Source organism: Heptranchias perlo, chromosome 3 (assembly GCF_035084215.1).
Source record: "Heptranchias perlo isolate sHepPer1 chromosome 3, sHepPer1.hap1, whole genome shotgun sequence".
NCBI classification, from domain to species: domain Eukaryota; kingdom Metazoa; phylum Chordata; class Chondrichthyes; order Hexanchiformes; family Hexanchidae; genus Heptranchias; species Heptranchias perlo.
Genome location: NC_090327.1, coordinates 13991522 through 14019407, shown reverse-complemented (window position 1 = coordinate 14019407; position 27886 = coordinate 13991522). Strand labels below are relative to the sequence as shown.

Here is a 27886-nt window from a genome sequence, read left to right as displayed (position 1 = left end):
TACATTAGACATGACATATTAAAATTGGTTGATGGCATTATGATTGGACCGCTGGGAAAGATCAATTTATCTATATACCAGCCTAATCAATTAAAAAATAGAAATATAATGCATATCCTTTTTTCTCAAAGAAATCAGCTATGAACACCACTAAAATGATATTGCATTAATCACTATCCAGGCCACAAACACCAGAATTAATCGCAAAAATACAAAATACTGCAGATGCTGGAAATCTGAAACAAAAGCAGAAAATCCTGGGAACACTCAACAGTATGTGTGGATAAAGGAAAAAAAAAGTTAACATTTCAGGTACAATCCTTCATCTGTAATATCTTCCAGTTCTGATGAACAGCTTATAAGAAGGAACAAAGCAGGTGTGGGGTGGGGTGGTGGTGTTGAAAGACCGTATACACAAGAAGAAAAAAAATGACCTGTAAAATGATTAGGTGGTGAACAGGAGATGGTTAAACAATAGAAGTGATAACAGCATAAGACAAAAGGAAGCATGATGAAAGAAATTGAGAAATAATAGACATATACAAAAACTAGAGAATATTTTTTCTCCTACCCTTTTCTCTCCCAAAAGGTGGTGACTGCTCTTCAACAACAACAACTTGCATTTCTATAGCACCTTTAAAGTAAAAAAACACCTAAGGCACTTCCCATGCTTGGATACAGTTCCATGGTCACTGGCAGTCTTCCAGTACCTCACCTAAAGGACTATTCATCAAGATTAAGCCAACACAATGAGTGTCAAAATGCTATTTGACTATTGGAAGCATTGCAGATGAATCTCACCCGATACCCACTTACTTTCCAGCAGGGATCGTTTAACAATTATCAGGACTGAGAACTCTGGCTTAATTACTTTTCCTCTTTTTCGCTTTGGGGTACTGAGGCCAACTGTTACGTCTCTATCATTGGGCCAACTGAGATCAGCTAACTCTGCAAAGACCAGTGATCAAATCTGGGACTTCCTGGTCTGAGTGGCTCGGTTACATACCAAAACAGGTGCATTAATTCACTGACTTGTCTTTTATAATGTACTAACGCATACTGCATATTTTTTAATATAAATTCTTATTAAAAATCTTGACACCATACTTATAAATGTCATAGCTACTTACATACTTTCTATATTACCTGGAGTGAAACATGTGTGACTTCTTTTTAGTTTTAGTAGTTAGGGCCATAATGAATCACTACCTCGATCCAAAAACACACACACAGGAACAGGAGTAGGCCATTCAGCCCCTCGTGCCTGCTCCGCCATTTGATAAGATCATGGCTGATCTGTGATCTAACTCCATATACCTGCCTTTGGCCCATATCCCTTAATACCTTTGGTTGCCAAAAAGCTATCTATCTCAGATTTAAATTTAGCAATTGAGCTAGTATCAATTGCCATTTGCAGAAGAGAGTTCCAAACTTCTATCACCCTTTGTATGTAGAAATGTTTTTTAATCTCGCTCCTGAAAGGCCTGGCTCTAATTTTTAGACTGTGCCCCCTACTCCTAAAATCCCCAACCAGTGGAAATAGTTTCTCTCCATCCACCCTATCCGTTCCCCTTAATATCTTATAACCGTCGAAACTCCAGAGAATACAACCCCAATTTGTCTAATCTCTCTTCGTAACTTAACCGTTGAAGTTTGGGTATCATTCTAGTAAACCTATGCTGCACTCCCTCCAAGGCCAATATGTCCCTCCGACGGTGCGGTGCCCAGAACTGCTCACAGTACTCCAGGTGCGGTCTAACCAGGGTTTTGTATAGCTGCAGCATAATTTCTGCCCCCTTATAATCTAGTCCTCTAGATTATAAAGGCCAGCATTCCATTAGCCTTCTTGATTATTTTCTGCACCTGTTCATGACACTTCAATGATCTATGTACCTGAACCTCTAGGTCCCTTTGGACAGCCACTGTTTTTAACTTTTTACCATTTAGAAAGTACCCTGTTCTATCCTTTTTTGATCCAAAGTGGATGACCTCACATTTGTCTACACTGAATTCCATTTGCCACGGTTTTGCCCATTCACCTAATCTATCAATATCCCTTTGTAATTTTATGTTTTCATCTACACTGCTTACAATGCCACCAATCTTTGTGTCATCGGAAAACTTAGATATGAGACTTTCTATGCCTTCATCTAAGTCGTTAATAAATATTGTGAATAATTGAGGCCCCAAGACAGATCCCTGCGGGACTCCACTAGTCACATCCTGCCAATCTGAGTACCTACCCATTATCCCTACCCTCTGTCGCCTTTTGCTCAGCCAACATCCTAACCAAGTCCGTACTTTTCCCTCGATTCCATGGGATTCTATCTTACCTAACAGTCTCTTATGTGGGACCTTATCAAATGCCTTCTGGAAGTCCATATAAATAACATCCATTGACATTCCCCTGTCCACTACTTTAGTCACCTCTTCAAAAAATTCAATCAGGTTTGTCAGGCACGACCTACCTTTCACAAATCCAAGCTGGCTCTCTCTGATTAACTGAACCCCCTCGAGAATTTTCAGTCACCCTATCCTTAATTATAGACTCCAGCATTTTCCCCACAACAGATGTTAGGCTAACTGGTCTATAATTCCCTGGTTTCCCTCTCTCCTTTCTTAAAAAGCAGAGCGACATGCGCAATTTTCCAATCCAGAGGGACAGTTCTTGAATCTAGAGAACTTTGAAAGATTATAGTTAGGGCATCTGCAATGTGCTCACCTACTTCCTTTAAAACCCTGGGATGGAAACCATCTGTCCTGGGGATTTGTCACTCTTTAGTGCTATTATTTTCTTCATTACTGTTGCTTTACTTATATTCATTTTATCGAGTCCCTAATTCAATATTAGTTTTCTTGGGATTTCCGGCATGCTATCCTCTTTTTCTACTGTAAATACTGACGCAAAGTAATCGTTCTACATGTCCGCCATTTCCCCATTGTCAATGACAATATCCCCACTTTCAGTTTTTAAGGGGCCAACACTGCTCCTGACCACCCTCTTTTTCCTAACTATAAAAGTTCTTCGTATTGGTTTTGATGTCCCTTGCAAGTTTCTTTTCATACTCTCTTTTTGTAGCTCTTACTATCTGTTTTGTGACCCTTTGTTGATCTTTGTATCTTTCCCATTCGCCAGGATCTGTGCCATGTTTTGCCTTTTTGTATGCCCTTTCCTTATGTCTTATACTGTCCCGTACCTCTTTAGTTGTCCATGGCTGTTTTTTTTGGCAAGTAGAGTTCTTGCCCCTCAGGGGTATAAACCGATTCTGTATCACGTTAAATGTTTCTTTAAACATTTCCCACTGATCATCAGTCGTTTTACCCATTAACAGATTTGCCCAGTTTACTGTGGACAGTCTCTGTCTCATCCCTTTGAAGTCAGCCTTACCCAAGTCTAGCATCTTAGCAAGGAATCTTACAACACCAGGTTATAGTCCAACAATTTTATTTTAAAATCACAAGCTTTCGGAGATTATCCCCTTCATCAGGTGAATGAGTGAAAGATTCTCAAATCGCATATCTTATTAGGCTGGGACACCATCACACCAATCAAAAGGTGTCATTGTTGTTCAAATGGGCCAGCCACGGAGAACAGTACGTCCCAGTACACTGAATATACATTGTGTCAGATTACACAGACAGAGAGAAAGAGACCCAAATGGCAGAGAGAGAGAATATATTAAAAACAGATAATTTTTTTTCCTGCTGGTGGGGTTACGTGTAGCGTGACATGAACCCAAGATCCCGGTTGAGGCCGTCCTCATGGGTGCGGAACTTGGCTATCAACTTCTGCTCGACGATTTTGCGTTGTCGTGTGTCTCGAAGGCCGCCTTGGAGAACGCTCACCCGAAGATCGGTGGCTGAATGTCCTTGACTGCGAAATTGTTCCCCGACTGGGAGGGAACCCTCCTGTCTGGCAATTGCCGCGCGGTGTCCGTTCATCTGCTGCTGCAGTGTCTGCATGGTCCCGCCAATGCACCATGCTCCGGGGCATCCCCTCCTGCAACGTATGAGGTAGACAACGTTGGCCGAGTCACAGGAGTATGAACCATGTACCTGGTGGGTGGTGTCCTCTCGTGTGATGGTGGTATCCGTGTCGATGATCTGGCATGTCCTGCAGAGGTTGCCGTGGCAGGGTTGTGTGGTGTGTGGCGTCAACATCAACAACAGCCAATCTCCAGACGCCATCCTACAACTCATCCGCTTCATCCTGGATCACAATGTCTTCACCTTCGATAACCAGTTCTTTACCCAAACACACGGAACAGCCATGGGGAACAAATTCGCACCCCAATACGCCAACATTTTCATGCACAAGTTCGAGCACGACTTCTTCACTGCACAGGACCTCCAACCAACGCTATACACCAGATACATCGACGACATTTTCTTCCTATGGACCCACGGCGAAGAATCACTGAAGAGACTACACGATAACATCAACAAGTTCCATCCCACCATCAAACTCACCATGGACTACTCCTCAGAATCGGTTTCTTTCTTGGACACACAAATCTCCATCAAAGACGGGCACCTCAGCACCTCACTCTACCGCAAGCCCACGGACAACCTCACGATGCTCCACTTTTCCAGCTTCCACCCCAACCACGTCAAAGAGGCCATCCCCTATGGACAGGCCCTACGAATACACAGGATCTGCTCAGACGAGGAGGAACGTGATGGACACCTACAGACGCTGAAAGCCGCCCTCGTAAGAACGGGATATGACGCTCGACTTGTCGATCGACAGTTCCGACGGGCCACAGGGAAGAATCGCATGGACCTCCTCAGAAGACAAATGCGGGACGCAACCAACAGAGTGCCCTTCGTCGTCCAGTACTTCCCCGGAGCGGAGAAACTACACCATGTTCTCCGCAGCCTTCAACATGTCATCGATGACGACGAACACCTAGCTACTTAAAGTAGATAAGTCACCTGGTCCGGATGGGATGCGTCCTAGGTTGGCGAGGGAAGTAAGGGTGGAAATTGCGGAGGTACTGGCTATAATCTTTCAAACATCCGTAGGTACGGGGGTGGTGCCAGAGGACTGGAGAACTGCGAACTTTACACCCTTGTTGGGTGTAAGGATAAACCCAGCAACTGAAGGCCAGTCAGCCTTCAACATGTCATCAATGACGACGAACACCTCGCTATTGCCATCCCCACGCCTCCACTACTCGCCTTCAAACAGCCACCCAACCTCAAACAGACCATTGTTCGCAGCAAATTACCCAGCTTTCAGGAGAACAGCGTCCACGACACCACACAACCCTGCCACGGCAACCTCTGCAGGACATGCCAGATCATCGACATGGATAGCACCATCACACAAGAGGACACCACCCACCAGGTACATGGTTCATACTCCTGTGACTCGGCCAACGTTGTCTACCTCATACGTTGCAGGAGGGGATGCCCCGGAGCATGGTGCATTGGCGGGACCATGCAGACACCGCGCGGCAATTGCCAGACAGGAGGGTTCCCTCCCAGTTGGGGAACACTTTAGCAGTCAAGGACATTCAGCCACCGATCTTCGGGTGAGCGTTCTCCAAGGCGGCCTTCGAGACACACGACAACGCAAAATCGTCGAGCAGAAGTTGATAGCCAAGTTCCGCACCCATGAGGACGGCCTCAACCGGGATCTTGGGTTCATGTCACGCTACACGTAACCCCACCAGCAGGAAAAAAAATTATCTGTTTTTAATATTCTCTCTCTCTGCCATTTGGGTCTCTTTCTCTCTGTCTGTGTAATCTGACACAATGTATATTCAGTGTACTGGGACGTACTGTTCTCCGTGGCTGGCCCATTTGAACAACAACACCACCTTTTGATTGGTGTGATGGTGTCCCAGCCTAATATAAGATATGCGATTTGAGAATCTTTCACTCATTCACCTGACGAAAGGGATAATCTCCGAAAGCTTGTGATTTTAAAATAAAATTGTTGGACTATAACCTGGTGTTGTAAGATTCCTTGCATTTGTCCACCCCAGTCCATCACCGGCATCTCCACATCATAGCAGCTGACTCACTTTTTTCCCTTTCAAACACTACATTGAACTCGATCATGTTATGATCACTATTGGATAGATGTTCACGTACAGTTAAGCCGTTAACTAAATCTGGTTCATTACTCATTACTAAATCAAGTATGGCTTGCCCCCTTGTTGCCTCCAGGACATACTGCTGTAGAAAACTATCCCGAACACACTTGGGAAATTCACTACCTTTCTGACAGTTGCTAGTCTGCTTTTCCCAATCTATGTGAAGGTTAAAGTCCCCCATTAAGACCACTATGCCTTTCTTACACGCTTGTCTAATCTCTGCATTTATACAATCTAGCACTTCAGAGCTGCTGCCAGGGGTCCTATACAAAATTCCCACTATAGTCTTAGATCCTTTCCTATTTCTCAATTCAACCCATAAGGTCTCTGTTGGCTGCTTTCCTCTCGTTATATCCTCCTTTATCATTGAAGTGATTTCATCTCTAATCACTAAGGCTACTCCTCCCCCTCTTCCATTTTCTGTCTCTCCTGTAGACCTTATAACCCGGTATATTTAGTTCCCAATCCTAACCGTCCTGCAGCCATGTCTCAGTGATAGCTATCATGTCATACCCTCCAATTTGAATTTGAACCTGTAGTTCATTTAATTCATTCCTTATACTCTGTGCATTTGTATATTGAACTTTTAGTTGGGCCACACACCCTAGCCTGACCTTCAGCTTTGATGCTGGGTTAATCGCCTTACACTTTCTAGTTTTCACTTTATCTGTAGTGTCTAAAGCACACTTTCTTTCTGCTGCTCTACGCTTTTCCCTTTCACTTGTTCTTGAACAACTGTTTGTACTATTTATATTGTAGATTTCCCCTGGGTGTTCCCCTCTCTTGCTGCTCTCAACTTTACTCCCTTCTGACTCCCCTCTCAGGTTCCCATCCCCCTGCCACTCTAGTTTAAACCTTCCCCAACAGCACTAGCAAACACCCCCGCACAAAAAAAAACTCAATAGATACAAACCTGTGCAAAGATTTTCACAAGTCTGGTGTTATGCGAAGGTCTGATCTGAAGATACTCTCTCCACCACTGCTTGGCATATATGAGGTACAAGCGCTCCTTTTCTGCAGTCTTTTGACGTTCTAAAGCTAGCTGCAAATTTGAAGTGAAGTTAAAAATGAAAAAAAATAATTTATGGACACCACAGTTAAACAAATCCTTACACGGAGCACTGGTGCTACGCCACACAATGATAAGGGGTGGGTGTCACAATTGCCATTTCCCAGGTGGCAGGTTTTGAATCTGACAGTACAGAGCCAGGGGTGTGGTGCTCCCCGCAGACAAGAAATTATTTTATTTTTTTATTGTGCCAATTTTCTTCCCTTTTCTGAAGGCAATGATTCATACTGTAGTAGAACTTCAAGAGCATTGACAGTTCTGTGTCAAATGGTTACTCTTCATGTGTTAGCCTAGAAAAAGAGTGTTAGCAAGCTAAATTACCACAAGGTGGTGGGTAATCTTAGCAGAGTTGATCTCGTCTTCTCCTGAAATTCACACACATTCACTTTCTATCAGCGGCCATTGGATAGTGCGCAGGAGGGGGAATCCTGGCTGATGCAGTCCCTCTCTCCCTGGATGAAAGCGCAAACCATCAAAGTTAGAACTCGTCATCAGTGCTGCTTGTCTGCCTCAAGCAAACAGATAGTGTTAGGAGATACTTGCCCGACAACCAAGTCATTTCTTTTTCACCTGCCCGAAGTACTTCTGAGTTAAGAAGCTTGTTTAATCAGCTAATGCATTTAGGATATCTATCTCCCACCGGTGTTCGCTGAGCCTGTCTTCTGAGGGGACGTTATTAAAAGCTAGGGCTATCAAAGTCTCTCAGAGAACTGTTTACTACACTCCAGGTAATGATTACTGTCAAAAATAAAAAACAATAAAGCACCATACGTGAAACCTTGGACAGGAGAGGCTTGCCTGCCACGCAGGTTCCACATGTGTGGAACAAATGAGGTTGCCTTGTGTGTCCTGCCTGCTGAAGAGAAAGATGCATGAAGTTATGAGACACACTATCTGGCTGGGGGCACAGCAAGCTGCTCATCAGGTGTGGCTGCTTCAGCTAGGTGGTGGGGCAAATGAGGTACAGCCATTCCCCCCGAAAAATCCATGAGCCAGAGTCACAGGGATCTTTTCTGATGGAGAAAGCTATGTAACATTTTGGGATTTTTACTTATTTGGCCTGAAAGTGATTTTGGTTTAATTTATGCCATATCATCGCTATAAGCTGAACCTGACTTTATAAATTGATGATATGGCATAAATTAATCACTTTCAGGCCAAACAAGCCAGTATTTTTGCCCATCTCTAGCTGCCCTGAAGCTGTCGGTGGGATGCAGTCGGTATGGTTAAGGCGCACCCACGGTGCAGTTAGGTAGGAAGTTCCAGAATTTTGACCCAATGGCCATGAAGTAATGGCAACATATGTCCAGGTTAGGATTGTGTGTGACTTGGAGGGGAACTTGGAGGTGATGGTGTTCCCATGCATCTGCCTAACAAAAATCTATTAATCTCAGTTTTGACATTTTTTAAAAATGACATAAGAAATAGGAACAGGAGTAGGCTATACGGCCCCTCGAGCCCCTGCTCCGCCATTCAATAAGATCATGGCTGATCAACTTCCTCAACTCCACTCTCCTCCCCCCCCCCCCCCCCCCCACTTTCCCACCCCAAATCCCTTGATTCCCTTAGTGTCCAAAAATCTATCAATCTCAGTCTTGAATACACTCAACGACTGAGCATTCAAAGAATCACAATGATCTGAGTGAAGAAACTTTTGCTCATCTCGGTCCTAAATGGCCGATCCCTTATCCTGAGACTATGACCCCTAGGTCTAGACTCTCCAGCCAGAGGAAACAGCCTCTCGGCATCTACCCTGTGAAGCCTGCTCAGAATTTTATACGTTTCAATGAGATCACCTCTCATTCTTCTAAACTCCAGAGAATATAGGCCCATTCTACCCAATCTCTCCTCATAGGACAACCCTCTCATCCCAGGAATCAATCTAGTGAATTTTCATTGCACCCCCTCTACAGCAAGTATATCCTTCTTTAGGTAAGGAGACCAAAACTGTTTACAGTACTCCAGGTGTGGTCTCACCAAAGCCCTATATAACTGCAGCAAGACCTCCTTACTTTTATACTCCAACCCCCTTGCAATAAAGGCTAACACACCATCTGCCTTCCTAATTGCTTGCTGTACCTGCATGCTAACTTTCTGTGATTCGTGTGCAAGGACACCCAAACCTCTCTCAATACCAACACTTCTTAGTCTCTAACCTTTTAAAAAATATTCTACTTTTCTATTCTTCCTACTAAAGTGGATAATTTCACATTTCCCCACATTATACTCCATCTGCCACCTTCTCTCCCACTCACTTAGCCTGTCCATATCCCTTTGCAGCCTGTTTGCGTCCTCCTCACAGCTTACTTTCCCACCTAGCTTTGTGTTGTCAGCAAACTTGGATACATTACACTCGGTCCCCTCATCTAAGTCATTGATATATATTGTAAATAGCTGAGACCCAAGCACTGATCCTTGCGGCACCCCACTAGTTACAACCTGCCAAACCGAAAATGACCTGTTTATTCCAACTCTCTGGTTAACGGACAGAAAACAATCCTCAATCCATATTACCCCCAATCACATGAGCCCTAATCTTGTGTAACAACCTCTTGCGTGGTACCTTATCGAATCCCTTATGAAAATCCAAATATACTACATCTACTGGTTCACTCTTATCTACCCTGCTAGTTACACCCTCAAAAAACTAATAGATTTGGCAAACATGATTTCCCTCTCATAAAACCGTGTTGACTCTGCCTAATCATATTATGATTTTTTAAGTGCCCTGTTACTACGACCTTGATAATAAATTCTAGCATTTTCCCTTCTACTGATGTCAGGCTAACTGGCCTATGGTTCCCTGTTTTCTCTCTCCCTCCTTTCTTGAATAGCGGAGTTACATTTGCTACCTTCCAATCCACGGGGACCATTCTAGAATCTAGGGAACTCTGGAATATCAAAACCAATGCATCCACCATCTCTGCAGCTACCTCTTAAAACCCTCAGCAGCTTTTTGGGGACATAGTTTCCGATTTCCACTACCCTTTGTATGAAGAAGTGCTTTGTGACATCACCCCTGAACAGCCTAGCTCTAATTTTAAGGTTATGCAGTCTACGGAAATCTGAGGCAGCGAGAAACAGAATCAATGAGGAGACTAAGATATTCCAAGCTGAGGAATGAACCCATATGGCCTGGAAGAGAAAAGCTTATTGCCAGTTAATTCAGGGACCACTAATTTTGGGAGTTTAGCCTATAATAGAAACAGAATGGTGCATTTTGTTGTTTTATGGTAGGAGGAGTGATAAGAAATAGGTGTAACTCACTGGAAAGTTGCATTCTGTTCATTCATATATCTCATGAAAAATAAACCAGTTTGTTGGTTTACAATCAGCAGGGTTCACTAGGGAGCTATTAAGTCCACCTTCTGGAAAGGCGAGAGAATACACTTGGCGGCACGCGCAAGATCAGAATATCCAGTATATGCAACAAGTCGTCTATTGTTATATTCTCTGGCTCACTATCAGTTAACTAGATAATAGGCAATGAAAGTGCTCTCCACATCCTAGGGGGCACAATGATTTCCTGGGTCTGACTGTCCAGAGGGATCCATGTAATACAGACTGTGGAGGAAACGCAGCTAACCAATCATACCCAAGGCTTTGGGCAGAGACAGAAAGCAGTTTTACAACACACCTCGTTCAGGACGAGGTTCCTTATGCCTGTTATGAGCGTGACCAGTGACGCTGAACCCAAGCAAATACTTACTGTAGACACATGAATTTGTAGCAACAGCTGAAGAGTGGAAAATCTGGTCAACACGCCTAACTAGAACCAGGAACCGGAATTAGCAAATGTGACAACAAGTGATGTTTATACTCAGGCAAAACTCAATTATATAGAAAATTAGAAGTTTATGTCCCTGGTTAAGGCTATAAGTAGGTGGGATTGTCTTATGCACAGGTCATAACCTCCCTCAGGTTCCCCTTCAGCAAAGCAATTTCTCCAAAACAATGGAATGAGCAGCAGCATAACATCTGTGATTTCCTACTGTTTGCTTTAAAAGTGATTGTCCCTACTAAAATTATTTTACAGTCAGAAATAGATATTAGTTTAGTTTCAATGTAAATGCCACCTGAAAATGGTCTTCTCTCAAGATGAGTAGAATTCCTTGCTCCCTCCCAAATCATTACAAAAGGAGATAGATAATAACAGTTACAGTACCTGAGTATTTACTATTTCTTGGCTTAGTGTCTGCATCAGATGGGGATACATTTCAAGTTTTATATTTAAAACTCCAACAGGAACTTTAGACTCCGTGCCTGAAAATGGAAGAATTTGTTTGAGTAATAGTTTCATTACAAGTGCATTCAAAACTATAGTGCTCATTCTAATGAAACTTTAGACCCACAAAGTATGGAATATAAACAGAAAATGCTGGAAATACACAGTAGGTTATTCAACATCTGTAAATAACACAGGTTTTGATGTTTTGGTTATGTACCCTTCATAAAAGTGGGGATGCGGTTTTAAAAACAAACCAGAGGGTTTGATACACCTGTGATGTATGAATGAATAAGCTTGGCAATTTTCACTTCACAGCTTACCCTGAAACTTTTTTCTTTGCAGTGTGAATTTCAAATAGAGGTTATGCAGATTCACCCTAAAAATAATGCAACAAAAGGACTGATAGGAAGTATAAATCGTATTCAAAATTATTTTTTTGTTCTCACACGTAAAATTATTTACTGCACATTAAAGCAGGAAACTAAACAAGAAACACTTGTCCTCAATGACATTATACTAAGGTCAAAATAGTACCACAAGAGATCTAGGACTATACAGCACAGGAGGAGGCCAATCAGCCAATCATGCCTGTGCTGGCTCTTTGAAGGTGCTATCCAATTAGTCCCACTCCCCCTTTCCCCATAGCCCTGCAATTTTTTCCAAAAACGAGTGCTAAGTGAGTTGTATGCAACAAAAAAAGGCATTTATAATGCAAAATGCAGTTAGTCTAGTATGTGTTTAATTACTAAATCATTCAAAGCCACATTTACACTAATTTACTGACAATTTGTCCCAATAGCTCAATTGATTACAGACTGCTGACATCAAATCAATGCAGAGGTACTTGAACTGCTACTGCAGGTTTGCATCTGTACACAATTTATCACATGTTTAGAATTCAAAAATTTGAAATCTGCATTTCTGAAAGGTTTTAGTGTGAACACCAACATTGATCAGGTTTATAATGGAAATAATGGAGATGCACCATGTCAAACAGCTCACCAGTGCTCCAATATGCCAGCGCACAAAAAAAATTCTTAATCTCGCTTGATCTGCTGGGCAGAGAGCTGCAGAACAGAGGCAGGGAGCAGGGTAAATGGAGGATGAGGCACACTGGGGTGATCTCACACACTTCTTTGAAGCTAACTCGTGCTGCATTGACTCAGCAGGAGTGTCAGTTCAGCCAGATAGTACCCAGTTCACATTGCCTGACTGATTCTTCTGGTCAGAATTGAGCATGGCTGCACAAATACACAGAGCTCGTCTCCCAGCAGTTAAATGTTTAGACAGCGTGGGGGCCAACATCCATATTCTTTAGCTATTTAAATTAAATGGAGGTAGGTTTAAAAAGTGTCCAGTAGGTCAAAGGTAACCTGCAGCACTTTTTAAATGGGGTTTAACACGGTACTGGAGTTACACTTACTATATCTTTCCAGTGTCCGGTTGGGCCCAGATTCAAGGTTAAGATACAACTTTGCATTGGCACAATGCCAAAATTACTTTGCACTATCACTAAACTTGTATTATAGTGGACAGAAGTCTGGAAGAAGGGTACCCTCAATCCATGCAATCATAATGGCTCAAGGAGACCCAAAGAGGGAAAGATAAAACTTGAAGACAACAAGAAATGCATTTTCTGCAGAATATTATTCATATGAAGAACAAGGAAGTTGGTTCGCAAGAGATGCATCTGGTAGTAGTTTCACAATACATTATAATTCCAATCTAAGCCTTGGCTCAGTGGTAGCACGCTTGCCTTAGTCAGTAGGTCATAGGTTCAAGCCTCACTCCAGGACTTGAGTGCATTATCTAGGCTGACACTTCAGTGCACCGCTGAGGAGATGCTGCATTGTTGACAATGCTGTCTTTCAAATAAGACATTAAACTGAGGCCCCATCTGCCCTCTAAAGTGGATGTAAAAGATCCCAAGGCCATTTTCTAAAAGAGGAGCAGGAGTGTTCTCTTGTTGTCCTGGCCAACATTTATTCCTCGGCCAACAACTCCAGCAACTGGTCATTCATCTCATTGCTCTTTGTGGGACCTTGCTGTGTGTAAATTGGCTGCCACTTACGTATGCCTACAAAACAGTGAACAGTGATTGCACTTCAAAAGTAATTCATTGGCTGTAAGGCGCTATATGAATACAAGTTTCTTCTTTCTTTTAAATATTTTGGTATCTAGAGAGTGCTAAATTCATATAATTTCACAAGTAATTTGAGAGTTCACATGATTTCAAATCTCCTAGAAGAATAAAGGTATATAGGCTATTGGGACATACATACCACAAAACCTGAAAGAAAACAGGCAAAGTTTGCTGGGATTAACTTTTTTTGAACTAGTATCATATCAGCTATTATAGCCAACCAAGATGAAATATATGCCCGTGTACACAGTGCAAAAATAAATGAAGTATTAAAAAATAAAAACCTTTTAAAAAATTGGTACGCTATATTCAAGTAGTTTGTTACTTATAAATTCTCACATTATGATCCTCTATATCTCTTTTCTGTTAAACCAACAAAGTACACACGTGGTAAAATCTGGTACTGTTAGATTCCATGTTAACCCATGTATGTTCAGCATTTACATGCTGCAAGTATAGTAAGTTGGATGTGTGCCAAAGCAGAGCAAGCAAGCAACGTTGACAATACAGAAGTTGTTACTAGAGAGCAGGACAGATTGTGCTTCTGATAGTGCAGCCTGAATTGATCTGTTTAGCATCCAGAGGATACATACTTCTCATATAAATAATAAATCTCCCGGATAAACGGCATTTCCTCCAACACTGCCTACTGAATGGAGTGCAATTTCTCCATTCAGGCATTGAATAAATAATCAACTGATCTCCAAATTAAAATAATCAAGATAATATGGAATTCTTACCTACACCCAACAGCTCCAAAGACATGTTCATTTTTCCATCCGGTGAACTCAGCATAGACCGCCATTCCAAGTAGTACGATGCCATTAGTGTTACATCACTAGCGGGATCTGTCTTTATGAGAACCATGTGCACAGGATCGCAGATTGATAATAATGATGTTGCATCAGCCATCTTGCTGCCATCACCTAGATTTGATCAACAAGAAGAAATAAAAGTCAGATCACATGACCTACAGGCCAAGTTCTTTCAGAGCCAGAATAAGATTATACAATAAACTCTAAACCTCTTACAGGAAAGATGTGATTGCACTAGAGAGGGTACAGAGATTTACAAGGATGTTGCCAGGACTGGAGAATTTTAGCTATGAGGAAAGATTGGATAGGCTGGGGTTGTTTCCTTTAGAACAGAGGAGGCTGAGGGGAGATTTAATTGAGGTGTATAAAATTATGGGGGTGAGGGGGGGGAACCTAGATAGAGTGGATAGGAAGGACCTATTTCCCTTAGCAGAGAAGTCAATAATCAGGGGGCATAAATTTAAAGTGATTGGTACAAGGATTAGAAGGGAGTTGGGGAGAACTTTTTTCACCCAGAGGGTGATGGGGGTCTGGAACTAACTGCCTGATGGGGTGGTAGAGGCAGAAACCCTCATCGCATTTAAAAAGTACTTGGATATGCAATTGAAGTGCCGTAACCTACAAGGCTATGGACCAAGAGCTGGAAAGTGGGGTTAGGCTGGATAGCTTTTTTATGGCTGACACAGACACGATGGGCCAATTGGCCTCCTTCTGTGCCATTTTGTGACGAAGTAAAAAGTAGACAACTTTTATAATCTGATAAAGAAACCTGCTGCTTAACAAAGTTCTCCTGTACTTATAATATGCAATATGTGCCGGGGTTTTCCTCAGGATTTAAAAAAAATATTCGTTCGTGGGATGTGGGCGTCGCTGGCAAGGCCAGCATTTATTGCCCATCTCTAATTGCCCTTGAGAAGGTGGTGATGAGCTGCCTTCTTGAACTGCTGCAGTCCGTGTGGTGAAGGTTCTCCCACAGTGTTGTTAGGTAGGGAGTTCTAGGATTTTGACCCAGTGACGATGAAGGAACGGCGATATATTTCCAAGTCGGGATGGATGCGTGACTTGTAGGGGAACATGCAGGTGGTGTGTTCCCATGTGCCTGCTGCCCTTGTCCTTCTAGGTGGTAGAGGTCGCGGGTTTGGGGGGGATGCAGTCGAAGAAGCCTTGGCGAGTTGCTGCAGTGCATCCTGTAGATGGTACACACTGCAGCCACGGTGTGCTGGTAGTGAATGTTTAGGGTGGTGGATGGGGTGCCAATCAAGTGGGATACTTTATCCTGGACCTTTGCCATTCTACTGCAGTTAAGTTTAGTGGAAACCCTGTTTACTTGCGTAAATGGGATTTCCAAAGTTAAGGCTGGTGGAGTGGGGGAAGCCCCAAGGAAATTCCCAACAACGGTCACTGGATCCAATATCAGGCTGCCAGTAGTGCATTTAAACAACAACAAAACAACAACTTGCATTTATATAGCGCCTTTAATGTAGTAAAATGTCCCAAGGCGCTTCACGGGAGAGTTATCAAACAAAATTTGACACCAACCCACATGAGGTGGTATTAGGACAGGTGACCAAAAACTTGATCAAAGAGGTAGGTTTTACATAGCGTCACAAAGGAGGAGAGAGATGTAGAGAGACAGAGAGAATTAAATTAGAATGGAGTTCTGTGTGTAGAGGGTTGTGTGCGCATGGTTCTTGTGGATTCCCTATTTTAAAACCGTTTTTCGTGAGAATCTAAAACGGAGGCAGTGTTTTCAATAGTGATGTAACTTTCTTTTGGTTGGTGCTTCCCTCCTTAACTCCCCAACACCCCACCAACCTCCTCAGTGATTTTTTTTTTAGAAAAAGGATTCTTAACTTCAAACAGCAGTAGGTGTACAGGGTTCTCTCATAACAAAGAATGCTGCTGCACAACTAATGGATTATCTGATACTCAGATACTTCCCTTCCAATAATCCCCCATTCTCCACAGTTCAAATATAATTTTCTGCAACCTTGCTGTCCCCAGCAGTGTTGCATTCCACATCTCAGCTCACATTTCTCTAATTTTTCTAACAGATTGCACCAGAAAGCAGCCTAACAGACAAACTTTTCTCAACATGCCCTAAGCCACTCATTATCCCTTGCAGCTAACAAGCTAACACGGTTGAGTACCCTACTTTGTGAACCACACAATCTCTGTGGTAAATGTAGGAAAAGCACATTTGTCACTGCATTTCTCCTTTTCCCTCCAAATTAACCCTTCTCTTAGAAGGTGCTGACTCAGGTAGCTGCAGTCCTTTAGTATTTTGATTGAGAACAGGAACCCTAAGATCAGGGGACTAAGGCCAATAGTAGAGCTCAACTACTAACCCAGTTGACACCACCTAACTCAGCACAGACTCTGCATTGAACCTGAGCGCTTCTGGTTTGTATGTTTCAGCACCAGACTGGGCTATTCACTTACCAACTAAGCCATTGAGGGAAGCCAGATGCCCCTTTTAAGATGCACCCAATGGATTAATTTTACAAACAAACCTGAAGTTATCTTCACCATCCCTTACCTAAACAATCTTTGTGAACTTCCAGCAGAAATCCATCCTGCAGATCGGGCTCGCAGGCACACGGCACAGGCTTGGAACGGAAACGCTGGTTTCGAAAATGTAAGAAGAGCGTAAACGTAGAGCACACTTGTCCAGGTAAAGGTTGTGGTTCCTGTAAATGCTCCAAGAAAGCTTTACCACCCAAAACCTGAAGGTATAGGTATCTTCTGGTAGGATCAATATTTGCTGAAATGTGAATGAAAGAACATGAATGTCCAGGCTTTACTAAAAGAAAGAAAGAACTTGCATTTATATAGCGACCTCAGGACATCCCAAAGTACTTTACACCCAATGAGGTACTTTTGAAGTGTAGTCACTGTGGTAATGCAGGAAACGCGGCAGCCAATGGGTCCTATTAACATCAATGTGATTATAACCCATAATCTATTTTTAGTGATGTTGGTTGGGGGATAAATATTGGCCAGGACACCAGGAGAACTTTCCTGTTCTTCTTCGAAAAAGTGCCATGGAATCTTGTGAGGGGGCAGACGGGGCCTCGGTTTAACTTCCCATTCGAAAGACGGCATCGAGGACCGTGCAGCACTCCCTCAGTACTGCACTTGTCTGCGTTAAATTTCATCTGTCATTGTCTTGCCCACTTACATGTCACATGAATCCCATTTGCCTCTTTTTAAAAAATAAAAAAGTGGCCTTTTCTACCTGCACTCCCACTTTTAAATCTGCACCTCCAATCTGTTTTGAATCTCACCATTTAGAATATATTTCCTTTCACTGTTCCTTTTCTCAAAATGTACTACTTCACATTTTGAACTGGAACTGCCATGTATGCCTATGTCTCTCACTGTTTGCCATGCCTTCTAACTTGGTATCAACAAACCAATATAATTTCTTGTGCCAGTGTCTAAATAATTCATGCATAAATGGAAAACATTGGTCCGAACACTTGTTCTAATTATTTCTTAATTTTCTCTTGTAGTCAGAATAAATCTGACCTAATGTAAATAACTAACAAAAACACTCACTTTAAACCAGTAAAACTTACAGAAGCAACTAAAATGTTAATGTGCTTAAATCAGCAAGGTGACAGAAGCACTCACTTTTCCTTAATTCAGCCGGTTCCTTGTCTACAAAATGTGTGGCTGGTTTTGAACTGGACGAAGCTTCTCTGTTCTGCACTTCCTGGAAATGAAAAATGTCTTTATTCTATTTAATTTAAAATAAGGGAAACAGCACTGGTCACATTAGAAGATAGATTTACAGGATTCCATGTTAAAGTGCAACACTTTAATTGCAATAAGTCTTTGCTGTATGAAACACAAAGATGGTGACAAAGATTACAGACAAATGTGAATGTCATGAAGATACGCAACATGAAGAGAAAATGAAAAAATTGACAGAAGACACGGAAATCTAAGGCTTGAGTTTAGCCCGTACCATGTAGTGTTTCAGCCCACAGGAGCTATATATAGCAAAGACTATTATGGGATGTGGGATCAAGTCCACAATTCCCCATACTGTTGAGTTCCCAAACACATGAACCTCCAAGCAGAGGCCATGTGCTTCCCCATGAGGGGTCATTTCTGAGCCATTCTCACGCAACTACTAGTGACTAATTCAGAGCAGCTCCGAGGGACTGGGAGGACGCCACCCTCTTGACCATATGTGGGTGTGTGGCGCAGGGAAGTCAAGCACAAAAGTATAACAGAATGTCATCCATGCTACCTCATCGGGGCTGCCATTCTACACATGGCTCATAGAGCAGACAGCAGCTGGACATTCCCATCCATCTTCATACCCTCATTGGCCTTGCGCCGCGCCCCCCCCCCTCACCCATCTCTGTAACCTCCTCCGGCCCTACAACCCTCTGGGAATTTTGCGTTCCTCCGACTCTGGCCTCTTGTGCATCCTCAATTTTAATCGCTCCACATTGGCGGCCGTGCCTTCAGTTGCCGTAGGAATTCCCTCCCTAAATCTCTCCGCCTCTCTCTCCTCCTTTAAGACGCTCCTTAAAACCTACCTCTTTGACCAAGATTTTGGTCACTTGTCCCACTTGCTCATTACATGGCTCGGTGTCAAATTTTGTTCGATAACGTTCACGTGAAGTGCCTGTGGACGTTTTACTATGTTAAAGGTGCTATATAATTTTGTTTCCCAGGCAGCTGACACGGACACAAACTGCTTACGATAGTATGCGTCATTCCAGTTAATTTGTAGAATTAAATTGCCTCACTGAATTTTTTTTTAAACAAAGGACCTCGTAAGGAAATATTAAAACACAGGGCCCATTTTTTTTATTATTAAAAAGCACAATACAGTATTGCAATACACAGGATTAATGGGATCATTCAATATCGCAATATCAAATCCAGTTATTTTTCCATAATTTGCAGCATTACTTTTCTCAATAGAGCTAAAATGGGTTTTGAAGACTTGTTTTATCAATATTGTGGTGATTGTGGTTTAGGATAACAATACCAGGGTATAATACTCAGACTGATATATACCACTAACATCCTACTCTGAATCAATCTGAACTTCAGACATTTGTTATCCTGGTTTGCCTGAATATCTTTAAAGTAAATGTAAGGAGTCTTACAACACCAGGTTATAGTCCAACAGTTTTATTTGAAAATCACAAGCTTTCGGAGGCTTTCTCCTTCGTCAGGTGAAGTGTGGGATTGCTTGAAGGTTACCGCATACATAGTCAGAGAACAATGCCTGGTGAACAATGCCTCTGACTATATATGCGGTAACCTTCAACGAATCCCACACTTCACCTGACGAAGGAGAAAGCCTCCGAAAGCTTGTGATTTTCAAATAAAACTGTTGGACTATAACCTGGTGTTGTAAGATTCCTTACATTTGCCCACCCCAGTCCATCACTGGCATCTCCACATCATCTTTAAAGTAGCTCAACAGTAATAAGTATGTTAAGAGGCTGAACAGATCACAAATCAACACCTCACAGCACTACAGTAACGTTAAGATGAACTAAATCTAACTCATTCAGGAGTGAGATTAGAAAACATTTCTACAGACAATGACATTAATGACTTGGATATGAATGTAAAAGGTATGATCAGTAAGTTCGCTGATGATACAAAAATTGGTAGGGTGGTAAATAGCGATGAGGATAGCCTCAGTCTGCAGGACGATATAGATGGGTTGGTCAGATGGGCGGAACAGTGGCAAATGGAATTTAACCCGGAAAAGTGCGAGGTGATGCACTTTGGAGGGACTAACAAGGCAAGGGAATACACAATGAATGGGAGGACCCTAGGCAAGACAGAGGGTCAGAGGGATCTTGGTGTGCAAGTTCACAGATCCCTGAAGGCGGCGGAACAGGTAGATAAGGTGGTAAAGAAGGCATATGGGATACTTGCCTTTATTAGCCGAGGCATAGAATATAAGAGCAAGGAGGTTATGATGGAGCTGTATAAAACACTGGTTAGGCCACAGCTGGAGTACTGTGTGCAGTTCTGGTCGCCACACTACAGGAAGGATGTGATCGCTTTGGAGAGGGTGCAGAGGAGATTCACCAGGATGTTACCAGGGCTTGAGCGCTTCAGCTATGAAGAGAGACTGGGAAGATTGGGTTTGTTTTCCTTGGAGCAGAGGAGGCTGAGGGGGGACATGATTGAGGTGTACAAAATTATGAGGGGCACAGACAGGATGGATACTAAGGAGCTTTTTCCCTTCGTTGAGGGTACTATAACAAGGGGACATAGATTCAAGGTAAAAGGCGGGAGGTTTAGAGGGGATTTGAGAAAGAACTTTTTCACCCAGAGGGTGGTTGGAGTCTGGAACTCACTGCCTGAAAGGGTTGTGGAGGCAGGAACCCTCACAACATTCAAGAAGCATTTGGATGAGCACTTGAAATGCCATAGCATACAAGGCTACGGACCAAATGCTGGAATATGGGATTAGAGTAGACAGGGCTGATGGCCGGCGCGGACACGATGGGCCGAAGGGCCTCTATCCGTGCTGTATAACTCTATGACTCTATGACAAAGGGTGGTAGAAGTTTGGAACTCTCTTCCGCAAACGGCAATTGATACTAGCTCAATTGCTAAATTTAAATGTGAGATGGATAGCTTTTTGGCAACCAAAGGTATTGAGGGATATGGGCCAAAGGCAGGTATATGGAGCTAGATCACAGATCAGCCATTCCACAATGATTATTTGTGGCCTTTTAGAATCATCAAATTTCACAATATAGGAGGCCATTTTGCCGATTGCTTCTGTGCTGGTTCTTTGACAGAACCATCCATTTAGTCCTCTGCCCTTTCCTCATAATTTTACGTTTTTTGTACAAATATTTACCTACGTCCTTTTTACAGGCTATTACGTATTCTGCTTCCATCATTGTTTCTGGTAGGGAATTCTATGTCCTATCTGGATTAAAAAATGTTCTCCTAACCTCTCCTTTTGTTCTTTTACTTATCTTAAATTTATGCCCTTTCGTCACTGTGTCATTGACCTTTGGAAACAGCTTTCCCCAATTTACTTCATCAAAATCTTTCATAATTTCAAACCCCTGTACTACATATCCTCTTAACCATCTTTTTTTTAAAATAATTTTTTTTAAAAAAGATTCTCTAGTCCCTCCTCATAACTGAAGCCTCTCATCCCTGGTATCATTGTGAATCTCTTCTGCAACACATACATGGCATCAATATCCTTCCTAAAGTAAGGCGCCCAAAACTGGACACAATATTTTAACTGCAGTCTAACCAATGATTTGCATTACTTCTTTCCTTTTGTACTCATATAACCCCATTCAGAAAAGCTAGGATCCCATATTTTATGTCCCAACCACTGACGCTGGGGGACACCACTGTTACATCACTCCAGTCCAAAAGACATCCATAATCACTACTCTGTTTTATGTCCTTTAGTTAACCTCCTATCCATGCTGCCACATTCCCTTCAATACCATGTGCCTTGATTTTAAGTCAACAAGCATCCTATGCAGCACCTTATCAAACTTTAAAAAAAAAATTCACATCTCCACTGCATTTCCTTTGTCAATACAGTCAGTTATTTTCTCAAGGAACAATTACATTTGTCAAACACTACTTACCTTTTACAACCCATGCTGGGCGTCCTTAATCAACCCATTTCTTTCTCGGTGAGTATTTATTTTATCCCATATTATAGCCTCTAGAAGCTAACCCGCCAACAAAGTTAGACTGACTGGTCTATTAATTACCTGGTTTAGAGAGGTTACTTTGGCAACCCTCCGGACCTCTGGCACTGTATTAAAGGGAATGTTATACAATTTCTACATCCAAGGATATATGAAAGATTGTAGTCAGAGCTTCTGCTATTTCTTCTCTGGCTTCCCTGAGCATTCTAGGTGCATGCCTTCAGGGCTTAGTGCTTTTTCCACTTTGAGTTCCACCATTTTTTTTTCAGTACAACTTCCTTATCTATAGTTACCTTATCTAATTGCTCCACCTCCTCCTCTTGTACCCTTTCATTCCCATTATTGCCCTTTTCTGTGAAAACCAAGACAAGGTACTCATTTAGTATCACCGCCATTACTTCATCTTCCATTACATTTCCTCTCATCTCTAATCAGTTCTACCCTTTTTCTTTAACTACTCTTTCATTTTTTATGTGTTATAAAATAATTTACTATTACCCTTTGTTACCTATCAATATTTCTTCATATCTGCTCTTCATTTTTCTAATTTTTTTGCTTTCCCCTTTGTTAGGCTTAATTTTCTTTTGTATTATTAGTCCTAGATTTGGCAAGTGCTTCTTTTTATTTTAAGTCTCATTTTAATTTTGATTTATCCAAGGAACCCCAGCTTTTATGCTCCCTGGTTTTATTTATCTCTATTACTCCTTCCTTATGGCTCAAAGATTTATAATACAATAAAATATTTTTAGTCTTTAAATACTGTATGGCAAATCTGAGAATGTCTAACCAAGCTTCAGGGTTCATACTTCTCTTTAACCCTCTCATTTTAAAGTACACATTGAACAAGCAATGACATATTAAGGTGATCCATGACAGAATATTAAGATATAAATTATCTGCATCGTAATTCACACAAGGCATGGGGGAGGGTTTCAGTAGCAGATGGGCTAAGGTAGGGACAGAGGCAAGAAATGTTACTGAAGTGGAAGTAGTCAGTCTTTGTGATGGAGAGGATATGGGGTTGGAAGCGAAGCTCACAGTCAATTAGGACGGCGAGATTGTGAACAGTCTGGTTCAGCCTGAGACAGTGATGAGGGAGGGGGATAGACTTGGTGGCGAAGGTATGGAGCTTGTGGTAGAGGCTGAAGAAGTTGGCTTCTGTTTTCTCAATGTTTAGTTGAAGCAAGGTTCATTCCAAAACTGGATATTGGACAAGTAGTCTGATAGCATAGAGGCAGTAGAGGATTGAGCTGACTGCGGATGCTGTTGACATGGGGCAGTATGTGGATGAGGAAGAGGAGGGGGTCATCCTTGAGGACTCAAGGTGACTGTACAGGGATGGGAAGAGAACCCATTGATTAGAAATACTTTGGCTGTACTTGGATATGCAAGTGATGGCAGTCCCACCAAGTTGGAGAGAGGCGTTGGAGGATAATAGTGTGGTTGACCATGTCAAAAGTAGCCGAGAGGTGGAGGAGGGATGATTCACCCTAGTCAGAGTCATTGAGAATGTCGTTTGTGACTTTGATTAGGCCTGTAATGGTGCTGGGAGACGGGCAGAAACCTGACTAGGGAGATTCAAACAGTGAGCTCCAGGAGCAGTGAGCTCAGATTTGGGAGAAGGCAGCATATTCAAGGACATTGCAGAGAAATAGGAGGTTGGAGATGGGGCTGTAGTTTGTAATTAAATCAAATGATCTGACTGGCCATGACCAGGCATTAATGTAAGGTAGCAGTCTACATTCTTTAAACTAGGATAACAATGCCACACAAGAGTTCCTCATTAGTCTGTACACATCACCGGCTGAAGAACAAGCTTCAGATTTATTGGTAAATGCTGAGACAAAACACATCAGAAGGCTCATAATACTCTCAGTAACAATAAATGCACAAACTACATCTACATTTCACAACATATCCAAGGTCCCAATACAACAACTCAGTTAATGTCCTTGTAGTGCAGCCTCTTTAAAGAGGGAAACAGCAGTCTTGTTGGGGCTTTCCAGTGACATCACCGATAGACAAGAATGATCTGTATGCTCCCCACTCCCGAGTGCATCTGTTTGTTTTAATGGGGGAGGGGATCTCAACTTTGGGCTAACCAGGGAGTTGATCCAAAGCCACGTGACCCAAGATAATCAAGCCAGTGCCGAAATATGCAGCATCCCCAGTGACGTCTCAGGTTTTTTTTTTAAAGGATTTTCTGTGCCTCATCAGAATTATGCCGTCAGCACTTCTCCGAACTACTTATTTACCAGCATCGCCTTTTAAACCATAATTTGGATGCAGCGAGTTGTAAAGTCTTCTAAAGGCATATAAATAGTAAATGGGTAGTAAGAGGAGGGGTGGTGCCGATTACGGACCAAAAAGGAGATCTACGCGTGGAGGCAGAGGATATGGCTGAGGTACTAAATAAGTGCTTTGCATCTGTCTTTACCAAGAAAGAAGATGTTGCCAAAGTCACAGCAAAAGAAGAGGTAGTTGAGATACTGGATGGGGTAAAAATTGATAACGGAGGTACAAGAAAGGCTGGCTGTACTTAAAGTAGATAAGTCACCCGGTCCAGATGGTCCTAGGTTGCTGAGGGAAATAAGGGTGGATATTGAAGAGGCACTGGCCATAATCTTCCAATCCTCTTTAGATGTGGGGGTGGTGCCAGGGCAATGGAGAAATGCAAATGTTACACCCTTGTTCAATAAAGAGTGTAAGGATAAACCCGGCAATGACAGGCCAGTTAGTTTAACCTCGGTGGTGGAGAAGTTTTTAAAAACGATAATACGGGACAAAATTAACAGTCACTTGGACAAGTGTGGATTAATAAAGGAAAGCCAGCACAGATTCGTTAAAGGCAAATCGTGTTTAATGAACTTGATTGGGTTTTTTGATGAGGTAACAGAGGGTTGATGAGGACAATGAGGTTGATGTGGTGTGTATGGACTTTCAAAAGGCGTTTGATAAAGTGCCACATAATAGGCTTGTCAGCAAAGTTGAAGCCCATGGAATAAAAGGGGCAGTGGCAACATGGATATGAAATTGGCTAAGAGACAGGAAACAGAGAGTAGAGGTGAACAGTTGTTTGTCGGACTGGAAGAAGGTATACAGTGGAGTTCCCCAGGGGTCGGTACTAGGCCCCACTGCTTTTTTTGACACATATTAAATGACTTGGACTTGGGTGTACAGGGAAAAATTTCAAAATTTGCAGATGACACAAAACTTGGAAGTGTAGTAAACAATGAGGAGGATAGTAATAGACTTCAAGGGGAAATGGACAGGCTGGTGGCATGGGCGGACACGAGGCAGATCAAGTTTAACGCAGAAAAATGCGAAGTGATGTTCTTCCTACCGAAGTGTGAGGAGAGGCAATATAAACTAGATGGGGGGGTATGGGGGGAGAAAGAGAGACACACAATAGGAGCACGATTTCATCCCCAAGAGACATTCTGCCCTGGGACAACAGGCATTTTTCCAGCTGTTATTAATCAAAGGCGATGTATGAATAGCTATTATATCTCATTGAGAGGATTACAATATTGTTATTCTGCTAATATAGGTGACAAAAATATAACCCATAGGGTCCAAGAGCCTGTCTATATTTTAATTCGACACTATACTGTAATGACATTAAATATAAATCAATAATGTTTTTATTAATATTAGCTTTTGATGCTATGATTTTAACATTGGTAAGCTTTTAGAAAATATGCTATTCATTGCCATAAAATACTTACTAAAGTTAAAAAACTGAGTTCCTTCATGACATCATCTATAATGCCACGCCGTTGTAAAGCTTTTAGGAGATCAGCCTCAGATAAACCTTGTGAACTAATGCCGAGTTCTTCCCGGACCGTCTCTGCTAGGATTTCTCTGACCTTTCCATGGATATTCATCTGGTCAAAAAATGTTCAGTAAGTTATTAACGTTGGCAAGTTGCAGATTTGCTTCACAGGTTTAAATTTAACCTTAAAAGTAACAGTGCAAAAATATACGTTATTTCCTTCAAAGCTCTTATTCAAAAACCATTTACAACTTATTTCAGTACCCTGGCTAAAAGTAACACTTCTGCTTAGATATACCATGTGGGGGCAAATGAATCTCCTTTGTATTTTTGTGGCATGTCTAGCAAGAGATCGCCAAAACCTTAAAACCCTTCTCTGACTTAAATTTCAGATGCTTCCACAAATCCCTCGGATTTCAAGATGGTTTAGCGTAGGTGCTCTTATGTCTGCAGATTCCTGATCTGTTTCTTCATTTTGAATGTTTAAAACTAATTTTAATTAACATGATGGAAAAAGACTAAATCCGTAATGTGCAAGAAAGCACTTGGAAACCAAAAACAATAGCACTCAACTCCAAAAAACGGACTTGTACTAGCAAGACAAGTGCCAATATTTTCCTCTGTGCATTAATTTTGGTTAATTTGTATACATATTTACAAATTTGTTAGAAAGAGGAAAGCACAGGGTGGGGTACTTCTAGACAGCTTGTTACATCAGACCTCTAATACCGAATGTGTTCCAGCAGGATGTAGCTGGAACCCTCAATTCCTTTGCAGGAAGTTTTTATTCTCAAAGATACTGCTGTGGGAAGGCACCTAGCAGTGGTCAGGTGCTTTACCCTCCCTTATTTCAGGTCAGACATCCCTTCATTATTCACACACACCTAACAACATCACACCAGTAAGGTCCAGGGAGCTCGCCAGCTCATTTGCGTAAAGGAGGCAACCAGCACAGGAAGTTCACAGAAGGGAAAAGAATGAAGAAAATGCTAAAATGCATTACTGAAAAAGAAAACTTTGTTCTTTGGGATGATCCTTCTTTTCTCCGAACTATCACCATGAAACTTATATTATTAGTTTCTTACATATCTACTCCACTTTTTGCTATTGCTTTCTTAAACCCAGAGCTACAGACTTGGATGTGTTTGTAATTACTTTTAACCTCGGGTTGTGTCAGCCTTGGCTCAGTGGTAGTACTCTCGCCTTTGAGTGCTACCTTGCACCCTCCGTAAACTTGAGCTCATCCAAAATCCTGCTGTCCGTATCCTAACTTGCACCACATCCCTTTCACCCATCACCCCTGTGCTCACTAACCCAAAACGACTCCCGGTCCAGCAACGCCTCCATTTTAAGATTTTCATCTTTGTTTTCAAATCACTCCATGGCCTCACCCCACCCTATCTCTGCAACCTCCTCCAGCCCTACAACCCTCCCAGATCTCTGTGCCCCTCCAACTTTATCCTCTTGCACATCCCCCAATTCCATTGCTCCACCATTGACTGCCATGCCCTCAGCAACCTAGGCCCTAAACTCTGGAATTCCCTCCCTAAGCCTCTCTGCCTCTTTCCTCCCTTAAGACACTTCTTAAAATCTTCCTCTTTGACCAAGCTTTTGGTCACCTGTCCTAAGGTCTCCTCATGTGGGTCAGTGTCAAATTTTGTTTGACAATTGCTCCTGCCAAACGCCTGGGGACGTTTTACTACGTTAAAGGCGCTTAAAGCGCCACGTTAAATGCAAGTTGTTGTTGAGTCAGAAGGTTGTGGGTTCTACTCCAGAGATAAGAGCTTCGGGACAGGGTTATATCCGCACGGCGGCTCAAAACAGCATCTCAGACACGACTGAGATCGGGCAGCTCAACTGCCCCATGTCAGAGCGGAGGGACGGCTGCGGCTCACCTTGGTCAGCTGGTTGTGGATAATCTGCTTGAGCTCGGAAGCCTTGTCCGGCGGCAGCGACATGTTGTTAGGAACAATTTAACCGGATATTTCTACGGAGGACAACCTGAGCAGCAACTCCTCCTTCAACCTCCCTCCCGCGTTAGCCCCGAGCAACAGGCCCCACCCC

At 42.4% G+C, this 27886-nt stretch overlaps 1 protein-coding gene across 1 annotated transcript in view; it reads right to left on the bottom strand.

Annotated features, from left to right (window-relative positions):
- Positions 1–27847, bottom strand: part of cep76 (centrosomal protein 76) — a 50934-nt gene extending 23087 nt beyond the window's left edge. The window contains exons 1-7 of the mRNA XM_067974966.1: positions 27718–27847; positions 25776–25934; positions 17996–18077; positions 16899–17123; positions 14285–14470; positions 11339–11436; positions 7018–7146 (exon numbers count right to left, since the gene is read on the bottom strand). Coding sequence (XP_067831067.1) covers positions 7018–7146; positions 11339–11436; positions 14285–14470; positions 16899–17123; positions 17996–18077; positions 25776–25934; positions 27718–27780 — 942 coding nt within the window. The 5' untranslated portion in view covers positions 27781–27847. The remainder of the gene's footprint in view (positions 1–7017; positions 7147–11338; positions 11437–14284; positions 14471–16898; positions 17124–17995; positions 18078–25775; positions 25935–27717) is intronic.
- Positions 27848–27886: the final 39 nt, after the last annotated feature.